Below are 14441 nucleotides of genomic sequence, written 5' to 3' on the forward strand. Positions count from 1 at the left end.
TAACACCCAATCATTTAGTTTTAATGAGCTACGTACATGTTTGTGGTGATGTTTCTGTTTAAAGTTGTGTTTTGCTCTGTAGCTGGACTGGTTGTCCCTTTGTGAATGAATACAGTGCAGTTTAACATTTACCATGCAAACCTGACTGACTTACAGCTTAATAACTTATTGCAGCCAGCAGTGGATCAATTGCAGTGTTGTGCAGTAGTCACATACATCAAGAGAGACTACATCCAGGTAACGCATGTCTCTTTATTTAAACATTACATGCCAAAACACATTTTCTCTTCCTCTGACATACATACATATTCCTCACATAATACAATAACTCCCCCTAGTGGGCATTTACCAATCAACAGAGCATTATTACGTGAACACAACAACTGTAAAGCCCTGGGTATACTTTTATGCATATGCTGTACACAATCCAAAGCCTTGCAAAGTATACTTCATTCGACTTGTATGCATACACAGGAATTCGCTGCATGTGCAGTTTTGAGCAACCTCTCGTCACAAATTACAACCCATGTAAATATCTTTGTGTTCTTTCATGCTAGAGTTGTACAAATGAGGGTACTTTCTAACCTCTTTGCACAATCTCTTATAGGCCTCTATTGTCGCTGTAGTGTATGTGGTCACATGATGTTTCATACAATTGCTTTGTACACCATACGCTAAATAAATAAAATTCCACTCGACTGGCCAAAAAGTTATGATGAAAAATAGAAAGGTTTGAAATGCATGTAAAAATTTAATTTAACACTTAAATAGTAATAAAGACTCCAGCAACAACACACTACTAGGAGACTTCTACCCCAAATCCCCTATTAACATATGATGACATGGATTTTTTTATGTCCAACATAAATACAATAAAATTAAATCAAATAGTTAAAGCCTTTATTAATGACACGGTTAATGAATTTCCTCAAATGTGTAAGTGAATATGTACAATACAGTATATTATTTAAAAAAAAAATGCACAAAGGTTTAAAGACAATATAAAATCAAATTCTGTTTTATGGACAACACATACAGAAAAGTTGTAGATCAAAATCATCTATGAGAACTCTGCAAAATTCAAATCATAATGTGTTCTTAAATAATTTAAAAAGGTCAGTAATTTTCTGTGTCATTGATAAAATATTCAGGATAACCAACACTATAAAAAGAAAAATAATCATCTTCCGTATCCCAGAAAACTGTCTTTTTTTCTTTGCACAGATCTGTTCTGGTGACAATGACAACAATGATGATATAAATGATGTCAATGAATAAAAAAAAACAGAAACAGATTTTGTCCAAGCAATCTACAAAGGCCACGTTGCGGTTTTCCACTTGTTCTTTTTGGTCGATGTTTTCCAAAAAGTTCACTATTTTTTGGAGGGAAGCCACCTCTGAAGGCAGATCACTAGACTTCGTTATTGCAATCACACCAGCATCTGCTTATGAAGATATATATATGCATAAACACACTACAAGTCTGTCTCAAGCAATTAACTCTTTATGTTTGCTGTATTCTAAATTCTTACCTTCATCCTGACGCAGACTGGCAGTTCTGGGGGAGGGTTTGAGGTTCTTTGAGCATTTACAAAGCAGGAATCTTTCATCTAATGTCAGACGTGTCAACACAATAGACATCACCATGCTCAGCACCAGATTGACCAGACAGAAGCAGAAGTGATAATCTTTGGAGCAAAATACAGAGCAAATAATAATTTACCTGTGCATTTCATTAATTGTAGATACAATACACTGTACAATATTATAAATGATAAATCACATTTTGTCACATCAGTGCAGAGCAAAATCCCCAGTGTTAAATTAACACCATCAGTGTTTATATGTGTTCACACTACAGAGTGTTGAAATAACACTGAAGCAAAAAACAAACACACAAACAAACAAACAAAACTGAAGTGTTGAAGTTAATGAGATAAGTGATTAAATAAGTGATCAATTGCAGGCGGTAGATCCTTTTCCTATCCTACACTTTGAAACAGTCTTCCTAGCATTGTTCGGGAAGCAGACACACTCTGTCAGTTTAGATCTAGACTAAAAACACATTCCTTTACCCTAGCATACACATAACACATTATCAATTTATATAATACACATCTGTTAAAGGATTGATTGGCTGCATAAACTTGGGCAGCCATATTAGTCTGTGGTTACCATAGTAACCACAGACTAATCCCGTGGTTACCATAGTCAGCTATATCCGGTCTATATCCAGATCAGATGGTGGACCTGCACCTAGACACGACCAAAATGCAGCCCTCAAGTGCCAGCAGAGATTGTGTCTACAATGAAGCCCCTGTGAAGGCCTTGTTGACTTTACAGCCATCTGCACAGATCCTCAGCAAAGACCACAAAAACCAGACAGGTCATCCACACAGACCCTATGGCCAGCTTTGGCTCCATATTAGCATAATGAGAGTAATCTTCAAGTAATGGGAACTGGATGAATATTTGAATGCTACCGATTCCAATCTGACTTCTGACCTGTAACGCTGCCTGAATCATAATAATGCACTTTTCTTTTGTTGGCCAGAGGAGAACTGACCCCCTGGCTGAGCTTGGTTTCTCCCAAGGTTTTTTCCTCCATTCTGTTACCTGATGGAGTTTGGGTTCCTTGCCACCTTCTTTGCTTCCTTAGGGACACTTATATTACTGATCTGCCTGCATTGACACCATTGTATGTGAACTGAATTGAGCTGGATGATGACACCACTGTTTTTCTCCAGAGCTGGTATATAGATAAATGAACTAAATTAATAACCATTATTAACTAAATGAATAACGGAATGAATCAATACTGAACTTGCTTAAGCTGGACAATGACACTATTTTCTTCTCGAACTGCTGTACAGCATGTTACCTGTTATCACTGTAAAGCTGCTTTGAAACAAACTGGATTGTAAAAAAAAAAAAAAAAAAAAAAAAATGCTATATAAATAAAGGTGACTTGACTTGATGATTGAGCATTAGTGATGAACACCTGCTGTTAACAAGCAGAATAACTGAAGGAAAGATGAACAAAAGAACAAAAAAAAAAAGATGAGCAGAAATACAAAAACTGACTTCATCCACAGCCTTAGATTAAATAAACTGAAGATAAAAGAAGACATTAAATCTCTCAAGATCTCACCAGGGGATTAATCAACTTCACAAACAGCATTACCAGCTTCACTTATTACTAACCAGATTGACTTTATTTCTCTCAGACATCTACTGAAGTTCTTATTGAGACAGAGATTTAGATGTTGATGTTTTATTTGAAGTCACTATTATCATGATTAGTGTCACTAGTTTAGTTTTTATTTAGTTATTAGTTACTAGTTTAGTTTTATTTTAATTATTCTCCAGTCTTCTCTTTCAGCCTTGTACTTTTTTATTTTGCTTAGCATATTTATATATTTTAGTTATTTACTTTATTTTTCTTTATTGTTGTTTTAAGTAACTTGAGTTATTTATCTGTTCTACCCTTTTTTCTCCTTTATTATTTTCTGTTTTGTATTTCTTATTATCTTGCCGTCTCAGCCCGTTGTGTTGTTTCTGTTGTAATCTTGTAGAGTTTTGCCTTGTTCAGTCCTGTCAATATCCAGCCGGAGATTTCCCTGCCTGCTGATTCCCTGGGGCTGGTTCCAGTGGTCATCCTTACTGTATAGTGCCCTTTCCCTCTTGTTGGGGATCATTTTGTGTCTCACCTACCTACCTGTGTCCTCTTTGCTGTCAGCATTAAAAGGTTAATGCTCTATAGGGTTTGAAACAAACATGCTCCCTACATTAACCACAATCTAAACCTAATCAACAATGAAAAGTGAATGTGAGATTAAAAAACAAAACAAAAAAAAAACACATATGCTCAAGCAGTCATGCTATTTTGCTGTCTTCTACAACACACTGAGCTCATCTGTCAAGCGTCAGGTTTCACAGTATTGCTCTGCATTGCATTGTTTACACCAGTTAGGATGGTTTTGTAATTGGATCACTAAAATCAAACACGGGGTAGTCAAAAATGAATTTGATCACATCATATTTGTATTGGAAACGTAAACTGTCCTGAATGTGTTTTGGACAGCAGTGAAGCTCTGCCTACTCGCCTGCCCACTCTCCCAACAATAATCGCTATGGTATGTATTATGAGGAAGCACACCAAAACAAGGAATTTAAACTCTGCTGCTTTGAACCAAGATGCATTACGAGCGAAATGGCAGCTGACCTCCTTATTTCCTTTTCATTCAAAAGGTGCATAACATACAGTAGCTTTGTTTGATCATGTTTGTCAATGGCACTTGGCCCTCGAACAATAAAAAATGTAGGTTGGGATGAAATAAGAGGGTAGAGTCTTGATAAAATCTGATCACGTTTTCACAAGAGATTCAGTTTATTTATTTAGATAAGACTTAGATAAGTTTCTCTATGAAATGCGTTACTGCCGGTCAAACGTGTGGAGTAATTATTAAGTAATTTGAGTAATTGAAAGAAGTCTCTTCTGCTCTCCAAGGCTGCATTTATTTGATCAAAAATACAGTAAAAACAGTAATACTGTGAAATATTATTACAATTTAAAATAACTGTTTTCTATTTGGATATATTGTAAACTGTAATTTATTCCTGTGATGGTAAAGCTGAATTTTCAGCATCATTACTGTCTTCAGTGTCACATGATTCTTCTTAAATCATTCTAATGTGGTGATTTGCTGCTCAAGAAACATTTCTGATTGTTATCAATGTTGAAAACAGTTGTGCTGCTTCATATTTTTGTGATACATTTATTTGTAATTGAATTTTTAAAAAATTATAAATGTATTTACTGTCACTTTTAATCTATATACTACATCCTTGCTGGATCATGGTTTCAACAAATAATACAGCTGCAAGCAGCAATTATTGGGGCAAAGCACAAAAAAAGCACAATGAGTTATGCCACCATGGCACCTCAGAGGAACTGCACTGCAATGTAATTAAAGACATTTTTAAATTATTCTAGTCAGAATGGCTAAAAAAAAAATCACCATGCCATCAAATTTGTTGATCTGTTATTCAGTGGTTTGGTCAATCAAAAATCTTTTGGATTTTTGGCCAAACCATTCAGAAGTTATAAGCAAAAATGCACTGCGCCGAAACTGTACCTCAAGGTCATGGCTGTAATAACACACACCAAGTTTGGTCAGAATACGCTAAAGCAGTGCGGATGGCGTTCCCTTCATTTAATTTGTTTGTGCATTATTCCAGAATGGTTTGACGAATCAACTTGAATTCCATAACTTTTTGTCGACATGGTCTGAAGATGATCTGGTTCAAATTTCGTTCGAAAAAGTAGTTTTTTGGAAATTTCAATATAGCTGAAAAAATTTCATGATGTAAAATGACATCATAGAGTGCAATCGAATCGTCTTGAGCCAAGGAATCAGAGGGAAAAAATGTTATTTCTAGCCCTCAAGGAAATGATTACCATAAACTTGAGCACAATTTTGGACAGTTGGTGGCGCTAAAGGGATTGAGACTCCAAATTTTCTATCTGTGTGCCAAATTTCATAACTTTCTCGTAAGCGGTTCTATTGGCAGCCATAAAATCGAGAGCAGAAGAAGAAGAAGTGGAAGAATAATAATAAGAATGCCAACAGATATGGATAATAACAACGCTTGGCCCCTAATTATGCAGCAAAACTTAAATTTTATATTAAATTGTAATAATATTTCACAATAATACTGTTTTTACTGTATTTTTGGATTTAATAAATGTAGACTTGCTGAGCAGAAGAGGCTTCTTTCAAAAACAATAAAGAATCGCATTTATTCCACATTTTTCACTGGTAGTGTGTGTATTGTCAGATGCAACTTTCATTTTATGCCAACTTTAAGTATGTTCAACACAACCTGCAAACCTGCATAAAGTATGCGTAAAGGTTGTTTCTGTTGTACTGTATCACAATATGACAGTTACTCAGGGCTACACTGACAGAGGCCTGTTGTTTTGTTCTTTTACTTACGGAGGATAGGGCTACATCGTCCACCACTGGCCAGGTGATCATTGAGGATGAGGAGGAACATGGTGAAGCTCAGGACCAAGGTGACCTTAAGGTTGTTGCGTTCTCCTCCTTGAACTGGCAGAGCAAAGGTCACCAGGTCAGCCAGCATTATTAGTATACTGGGCAGGATCAGGGTCACAACAGCACTGAAAGGACTGACAGATAAAGAGACCTGTTAACAGATGAAAGGAAAAATAATATGTATCAGTTTAATATTTATGTCCACTCTTCATGTCACACATAAAGTTGTCCGTGTTTCATGCTTATATATTGTCCCTAATCATGCAGATTCTGACTACTGTACAGTGAGAATGTTATTTCCCATAACCTGGAAATTAACATTTCTTAGAATTAAGAAATGTTCTTATTATTACTTACATTCCAATTTCAAAATTTTTGATAGTGTAACCTGCCGATACCAAACAGCTCAAACATGCATTTTAGGCTTAGGCCTTGTCTGTGAACCCGGGCATAGAAGTAAGAATCAGAAAGAAGTCAGTAGTTACCGAGAGATATCTGCGGTTTTTATATGTTTCATCTTGTACTACTGTCACGTTCACAGTCTCCCACTCTCCTTGAATGCCTCCAACATTAGTTATGCTATTAGGGTGGGTGAGATTAAGCTCACAATCTAGATCAACACAAACAAAAGAATGTTTAGCAGTTATTCAGATATCTTTTACATGTTGTCCTTATAAATTCTGGAAGAATGTCCCTGGTTAAGAACAAATTATCAATTTTCTGTCAACTTACAGCTTTGGTTCCATCCATTGATGGCCACAGAACATTCTCCTTTCACAAAGGGATAGCTGAAAAGGTTGATATCATTACAGCTAACTGCTATGAACAAGATCATGGCATAGTCCACTGTTCCATTCCTCGTCACCTGAACATCATTAGTGTACGGCTTCACGGTTACATCTATCCTGAATGCATAAAGAGAAAGAATGTGACATTCACCCAAGCTGGGAACCATGCAGTCATGAGTCCTATGTTGTCATGTTTAGCTTCACTTAATTTTTCACCCCTAAGTAATCTTTTACAAAATTCTTAATATTTTTATTTATTTTATTTGTATTATAATTATAATTATAAATATAGCTGCAAGCAGCAATTACGGGGCCAAGCACAAAAGTGGCACAACAAGCCAGCCAACACGGCTGTGAGCATCAGAACAACTGGAACAGTGAGCAATTAAAGACCTTTTAAGATCATTTTAGGCAAAAGAGCTGAAAAATGATATATACTGTCAATAGTAAAGATTTATTGTTTTATCACTTTCTACCAATAGGTGGCGCTGTGACCAAATTCATGCGGTATGGTGAGAGTGAGGTGACAATGACACTTGCTAAGTTTGGTATCAATATGTGAAAGCATTGCTGAGATACAGACTCAACAGTCATTTTGGCATCAAGTCTCAAATTCACTGATTTGATATGTGAATACGGTTTCGTCTATCAACACGAAATCCATAACATATTACCAACATGGTCTGAAGATGATATGATTCGATTTTGGTGAAAATTGGACGAACCTTCTAGGAGTAAATCAAATTGACAGGAAGTTTGGCTATCTATGGCAAAATTGGCATCAATGCTCTCAGCATGACCCACGGAATCAATTAAGAATCATTCTCATTACAATAGGACACATTTATATAAAGCTAGTAGCATTTAAAATTTCATTATAAAATTTGACCACAAGGAGGCGCTATCTCAAAACTTATTGTGTACCTTCAGAGCATGGTGCCGATGGCACATCCTGAGTTTCGTAATGGTACAATGTACCATTAGTGTACCATTGGTAACCTAATATGAAACCTAATATGTTTGGTATCGTTGGACTGGGCAAGGATTCGTGAGTCTAAGGATGTGACTCCCTTGAAAATAAGCCAACCAGATCAAACGTTATAAGCATTTATAAAAAAAAAATTCTCCACTAGGTGGCGCTGGTCTGAAACTTCTCAGGCTCCTTCAGAGCATTGTGCTGATGACCCATACCGAGTTCCGTGATGATACACTATTGTAATGTGTTCGTAAAATACAGCATTTTAGCACAAAATTCAAAATGGCCGACGGCCAAAATAGCCGATATGGAAAAATTGGATATCATTCGACTCAGCATGATGCCCCGAATCCGATGAGACCAAAGTTATGATTTTTGGACAAACCCATCAGAATTTAAAAGCAAAAATAGCCATTTTTCGTATCTCCGGACCAGTAGGTGGCGCTGCACCGAAACGCATGTTGCATGTTACCTCATGTTGGTCATGCTTGTGATGACATGGACTAAGTTTGGTCTGAATACAATAAAGCATTGCAGAGATACAGCATTAGGTTTATTTTCATAAGCGCTACGTACAATTTGTTCGCATGTTTTCCGAAAACGGTTTGAGAAATCTACTTGTATTCCATAACTTTTTGTCGGCATTGTCTAAAGATGAATTTTTCTTCAATTTTCATGAAAATCGGAGTTAATGGTCTAGGAGGAGTTTGAAAAAGTAGGTTTTTCAGAAAATTCAAAATGGCGGAAAAATCACAGGGTGCAATCGATTTGTCTTGATCCAGAGTAATCAGAGGAAAAAAGAATTTTGTTTCTAATCCTTATGGTTCAAAAGGTATTAACATAAACATGAGTGCAAATTTGGACAGCTGGTGGTGCTAGAGGGATTGAGTTAGAGACACCAAATATGCTATGGACACAGTTCACAGTTCCTCTAACTGTGTGCCAAATTTCACAACTTTCCTGCAAGCAGTTTTATGGGCTGCCATAGATCTCCAGAGCGGAAGAAGAAGAAGAAGAAGAACGCCAACAGATATAATAGGTGCCTATGCACCTTCGGTGCTTGGCCACTAATTATAATTTAATGATTTTACTCAAGCCTATAGGTTTTAATGAATGTGACCACAAATTCCTCATTTACAAAAAAACTTTGAAATTCAACCTAATTCAATGTCACAGGTCACTATGTTCCAGAGAAACAAAACTAGATTAGTTAGCCTCATCTCACAAATCTCATCTCACAAAACTCACAAATGTTGATATCAGGAAAAGTGACAAAATTAAAAAATAGCATAGCCATTCATCAAAAGTGCAGAGATGAGATCTTGTGTTGTCTTTGGTCAAGAGCAAAAACTAAAGTGTGGGTGGGTGGGTCATCGTAACCTCTATACTAAACAGACAATTGCATGCCATGCCACAAAAAAAAAAAAAAAAAAAAAGAAAAAAAGCTCTGAGGTCACTTACGCATTGTCCAAAACTAACTCAGGAGTCCAGATTTTGTCAACCGGTAACATAACGGCTGTAACATTAGATGTTGTGTCATTCCACCCTAGTTCATGATCATTCCACTTCTATGGAGAGAAAATATATGCTTACACTTTATTTTGATGGTCCACTTTAGACTGACTATAAGTAACGTTACAACTACAGTGGCATGAAAAAGTATGTGAACCCCTTGCAGAATCTGTGAAAATGAGAATTATTTTAATAAAATAAGAGGGATAATAAAAAATGCATGTTATTTTTTGTTTAGTACTGTCCTGAGTAAGATATTTTACATAAAAGATGTTTGCATTTAGTTCACAAGACAATAGCTGAATTTATTAAAATAGCCCCATTCATAAGTATGTGAACCATTGATTCTCAAAACTGTGTGCGGTTACCTGGATGATCTACTGTTTGCTTGTTTTGTGATGGTTCTTCATGAGTCTCTTGTTTGTTCTGAGCAGTTAAACTGAGCTCTGTTCTTCAGAAAATTCCTCCAGCTCCTGCAGATTCATCAGTTTTCAATCATGTTTGCATATTTGAACCCTTTCCAGCAGTGACTGTAGGATTTTGAGATCTGTGTTTTCACACTGAGGACAACTGAGGGACTCAAACACAACTATTAAAAAAGGTTCAAACATTCACTGATGCTCCAGAAGGAAACATGATGCATTAAGAGTCGGGGTGTGAAAACTTTTGAACAGGATAAAGATGTCACAATATTTCTTATTTTGTTTAAATATCGTCGTTTTTCATTTAGTACTGCCCTTCGGAACCAACAGAAGATACTTGCATGTTTCCTGGCAGAAAAATTAAGTACAATTTACCTTGATATTTGAATTCAAAAGTTTTCACCCCTCGGCTCTTAATGCATCGTGTTTCCTTCTAGAGCATCAGTGAATATTTGAACCTTTTTTAATAGTTGAGTTTGAGTCCCTCAGTTGTCCTCTGTGTGAAAAGATGAATCTCAAAATCATACAGCCACTGCTGGAAAGGGTTCAAATATGCAAAAATACTTGAAAACGGAAGAATCTTCAGGAGTTGGAGGATTTTTCTGAAGAACAGAGCTCAGTTTAACTGCTCAGGACAAACAAGAGACTCATGAAGAACCATCACAAAACATAAGAACAGTCGTAGATCATCAGGTAACCACACACAGTACTGAGAATCAAGGGTTCACATACTTATGAATGGGGTTATTTTAATAAATTCAGCAATTGTTTTGTCTTGTGAACTAAATGCAAACATCTTTTATGTAAAATATCTTACTCAGGACAGTACTAAACAAAAAAATAACATGCATTTTTTATTATTCCTCTTGATTTATTAAAATAATTCTCATTTTCACAGATTCTGCAAGGGGTTCACATACTTTTTCATGCCACTGTACATGTCAACTGTCAGTAGACTGTCTGCTTAATATCTGCTAACACTTTATTTTGATGCTCCATCACCAGACTGACTTTAAGCAACTACGTCAACTTATTCTACTGACCCAAACCCTAACACCTACTGTAACAGTCCACTAATACTCTAATGAGAGTTAGCTGACATGTAGTTGCAAAGTTACTTATAGTAGTTAAAGGATTAGTCCACTTTTAAATAAAAATTTCCTGATAATTTACTCACCCCCATGTCATCCAAGATGTTCATGTCTTTCTTTCTTCAGTCGAAAAGAAATTAAGGTTTTTGATGAAAACATTCCAGGATTTTTCTCCATATAATGGACTTCAATGGGCACCAAATGGTTCAAGGTCAAAATTACAGTTTCAGTGCAGCTTCAAAGGGCTTTAAATGATACCAGACGAGGAATAAGGGTCTTATCTAGTGAAGAGATCGGTCATTTTCGAAAAAAAAAAATGTACAAACCCGATTCCAAAAAAGTTGGGACACTGTCTGGATGACATGGCGTCCCAGTTTTATAAAAAGAACTTCAAATTTTGATTCGTCTGACCACAGAACAGTTTTCCACTTTGCCACAGTCCATTTTAAATGAGCCTTAGCCCAGAGAAAATGCCTGCACTTCTGGATCATGTTTAGATATGGCTTCTTTTTTGACCCATAGAGTTTTAGCCGGCATGGGTGAATGGCACGGTGGATTGTGTTCACCGACAATGTTTTCTGGAAGTATTCCTGAGCCCATGTTGTGATTTCCATTACAGTAGCATTCCTGTATGTGATGCAGTGCCGTCTAAGGGCCCGAAGATCACGGGCATCCAGTATGGTTTTCCGGCCTTGACCCATACGCACAGAGATTGTTCCAGATTCTCTGAATCTTTGGATGATATTATGCACTGTAGATGATGAAAACTTCAAACTCTTTGCAATTTTTCTCTGAGAAACTCCTTTCTGATATTGATCCACTATTTTTCACCGCAGCATGGTGAATTGGTGATCCTCTGCCCATCTTGACTTCTGAGAGACACTGGCACTCTGAGAGGCTCTTTTTATACCCAATCATGTTGCCAGTTGACCTAATAAGTTGCAAATTGGTCCTCCAGCTGTTCCTTATATGTACATTTAACTTTTCCGGCCTCTTATTGCTACCTGTCCCAACTTTTTTGGAATGTGTAGCTTTCATGAAATCCAAAATGAGCCAATATTTGGCATGACATTTCAAAATGTCTCACTTTCAACATTTGATATGTTATCTATATTCTATTGTGAATAAAATCTAAGTTTATGAGATTTGTAAATTATTGCATTCCTTTTTTATTCACGATTTGTACAGTGTCCCAACTTTTTTGGAATCGGGTTTGTAAATGTATATGCTTTATAAACAAATGATCGCCTTTGTAAGTGCTTCCACCAAAACCGCATTTCCGTATTCTCAAAAAAGTTTACACTTTATGTCCTATGCCTTCCCTATTCTACTTACGGAATGAACGCAGCACCAGTTACATTTTTCCTGTAAGTAGAATAGGGAAGGTGTAGGACATACAGCGATCATTTGTTTATATAAAGCATATACATTTACATTTTTTTTCGAAAATGACAGATCATTTCTCTAGATAAGACCCTTATTCTTCGTCTGGTATCGTTTAAAGCCCTTTGAAGCTGCACTGAAACTGTAATTTTAATATTCAACCATCTGGAGGCCATTGAAGTCCACTATAAGGAGAATAATCCTGGAATGTTTTCATCAAAAACCTTAATTTCTTTTCAACTGAAGAAAGAAAGACATGAACATCTTGGATGACATGGGGGTGAGTAAATTATCAGGGAATGTTCATTTGAAAGTGGACTAATCCTTTAATAGAATGCCTGGACCATCAAATAAAGTGTAACCAAATATACTTCTAAAAACAGATTCACTGAGGTAACATTTTGCACTCTAAAATCAATAAATTGTGAATATTATAAGAGATACAGGTGTTTTTTTCTTTTAAAAGTGAACATCAAAAATATATCCATACTTACCATGTTTACCTTGACACGGCTGCTCATTTGCATATTTTTCGTATCCTAAACATGGTGACAAAATTTTAAGTTTTTTGCATGTGAAAATTATTACATTGAAAAAAAATAGTATAGTAAAATTTACTTTAAATTTATGTTAATTGTATAATAAGTAAAATCTATTTTTTATGTCATATGGAACAAAAGCAAGTAGTTCATAAAGCGTTTGAGTTTACTTTATTTCGATGGTCCACTTTAGATATTCTACTAACTATAAGTAAATCTGCAACTACATGTCAATTAACTCTTAGAGCATTTGACTGTTAGGTTAAGGTTAGGTTAGGGTTCAGGTTAGTAGAATAAGTTGACATGTAGTTGCAAAGTTATAGTTAGTAGAGTGTCTAAAGTGGACCATTGAAATACAGTTTAATATTGTTAACAGCAGTTATGTAGAGCATGAAATAAGACAGAAATTATAAAATGGTAAAAACACTAATACTTACAAAAGACAGTGTCTCATATTGCATTGAAGTGATGTTTACATTGACAGTACAATTATTAGCCTGTGGTGCACTCTTCATTTTCTTAGCAATTATTATATTTGCCAGACATCGATTGTTACATGAATCTGTCAACACTGTTGGAGCAGATACACATGTTAGAAACATTACTTTTAAATGAAAAGGCATTGCATCCTTAATACTTTTCGAAGAATTGTACAATTTTAACCAACCACATAATGTCAAAATTACAATAGAAAGTGCATAGAAGTAGATTACCAATCGGACATGAAAAGATGAGGAACAACAATGAGATCCTGTGTTGAAGAACCATTTCAGACCCTACAAAATAAATGAATAACTTATTCTCTTATAATCAGATGTCTCTTATGCATGTATATATTTATGACAACTATTTAAGAATCTGATACTTTACCTTTGCAAGCCAATTTGAATGAATTATTAAATTCTCCCAAAACTTTTTTTTCCCAAAGCTGTTTCTCCCAAAACGGCTGTTTTCAGCTGTTCAGCCTTTTGTAGTTTACATGAACAAGCATCAGTTGGCTTTTTAAAGGAGCTCTAGGAGCTCTTTGAATATACTACGTCAAAGTACAGAAAAACAAACAAAATTGAGCCAGCTCATATTAAATTTCATCCCATGCACATTTTGTGTAAACTTTAGATTTTAAATTCTGATATGCCTCTAAATGGGCTTCAAGGCTATGAGTACAAAGGCAGTTTGCACTGCAGCATCAACTACCTCCAGGCCTTTCATTTGCCTCAAAGCCAAACAGAACCTCAATCTATAAGCCGCTTCATAAAGGACATGCAGCATATGCAGAAGTGTCACCCTCATTTGCAAGCTTTTTGTTTCCCTGAGGTTTTACATATGGTAACAAAGACTATAATCACTGAGCCATACTTGTATATATACACAACTGTTTTTAAAAGTAAAAAAGGTTTAATTAGCTGAAGATGCTTTAATTGCCTGATGAACGTACATAGATTACATGGAGTGCAGTTTTTTTTTTTTTTTTCTCCATAATTGGTAACTCTACAGGAATTAATGCAGGACAAATGAGTAGTACATTAACTAATCAGTAGTTAATATCATTTTGATGACTTGAGTAAGTAACACTTATAGTGTATAGCTAATCTATGTCCATGTGAAGCATGATCAACTTTGCACACTTCAGGTTAATGCATGCAGGCTATATTTAAAATAAATAACAACCTT

General features: G+C 35.7%; 1 protein-coding gene across 2 annotated transcripts; it reads right to left on the bottom strand.

Moving 5' to 3' along the window:
• Nucleotides 1-166: 166 nt before the first annotated feature.
• LOC125268269 (zinc-activated ligand-gated ion channel-like) lies at nt 167-14077 on the bottom strand. Of its 2 annotated transcripts, none has more exons than XM_048190337.1 (10): nt 13641-14077; nt 13484-13546; nt 13208-13341; nt 12726-12770; nt 9285-9391; nt 6792-6964; nt 6545-6669; nt 6000-6210; nt 1533-1688; nt 167-1445 (listed from the first exon to the last, which is right to left on the bottom strand). In XM_048190337.1, the coding sequence occupies exons 2-10, from the start codon at nt 13536-13538 to the stop codon at nt 1117-1119; spliced, it is 1335 nt and encodes a 444-aa protein (XP_048046294.1). In that variant the 5' UTR covers nt 13539-13546; nt 13641-14077; the 3' UTR covers nt 167-1116. The 2 variants fall into 2 exon arrangements, with proteins under 2 accessions (XP_048046294.1, XP_048046303.1); XM_048190346.1 differs by having other exon boundaries at nt 167-1442; nt 13641-14075.
• Between the last annotated feature and the right edge of the window lie 364 nt (nt 14078-14441).

Source organism: Megalobrama amblycephala, linkage group LG1 (genome assembly GCF_018812025.1).
Source record: "Megalobrama amblycephala isolate DHTTF-2021 linkage group LG1, ASM1881202v1, whole genome shotgun sequence".
Lineage (NCBI taxonomy): Eukaryota > Metazoa > Chordata > Actinopteri > Cypriniformes > Xenocyprididae > Megalobrama > Megalobrama amblycephala.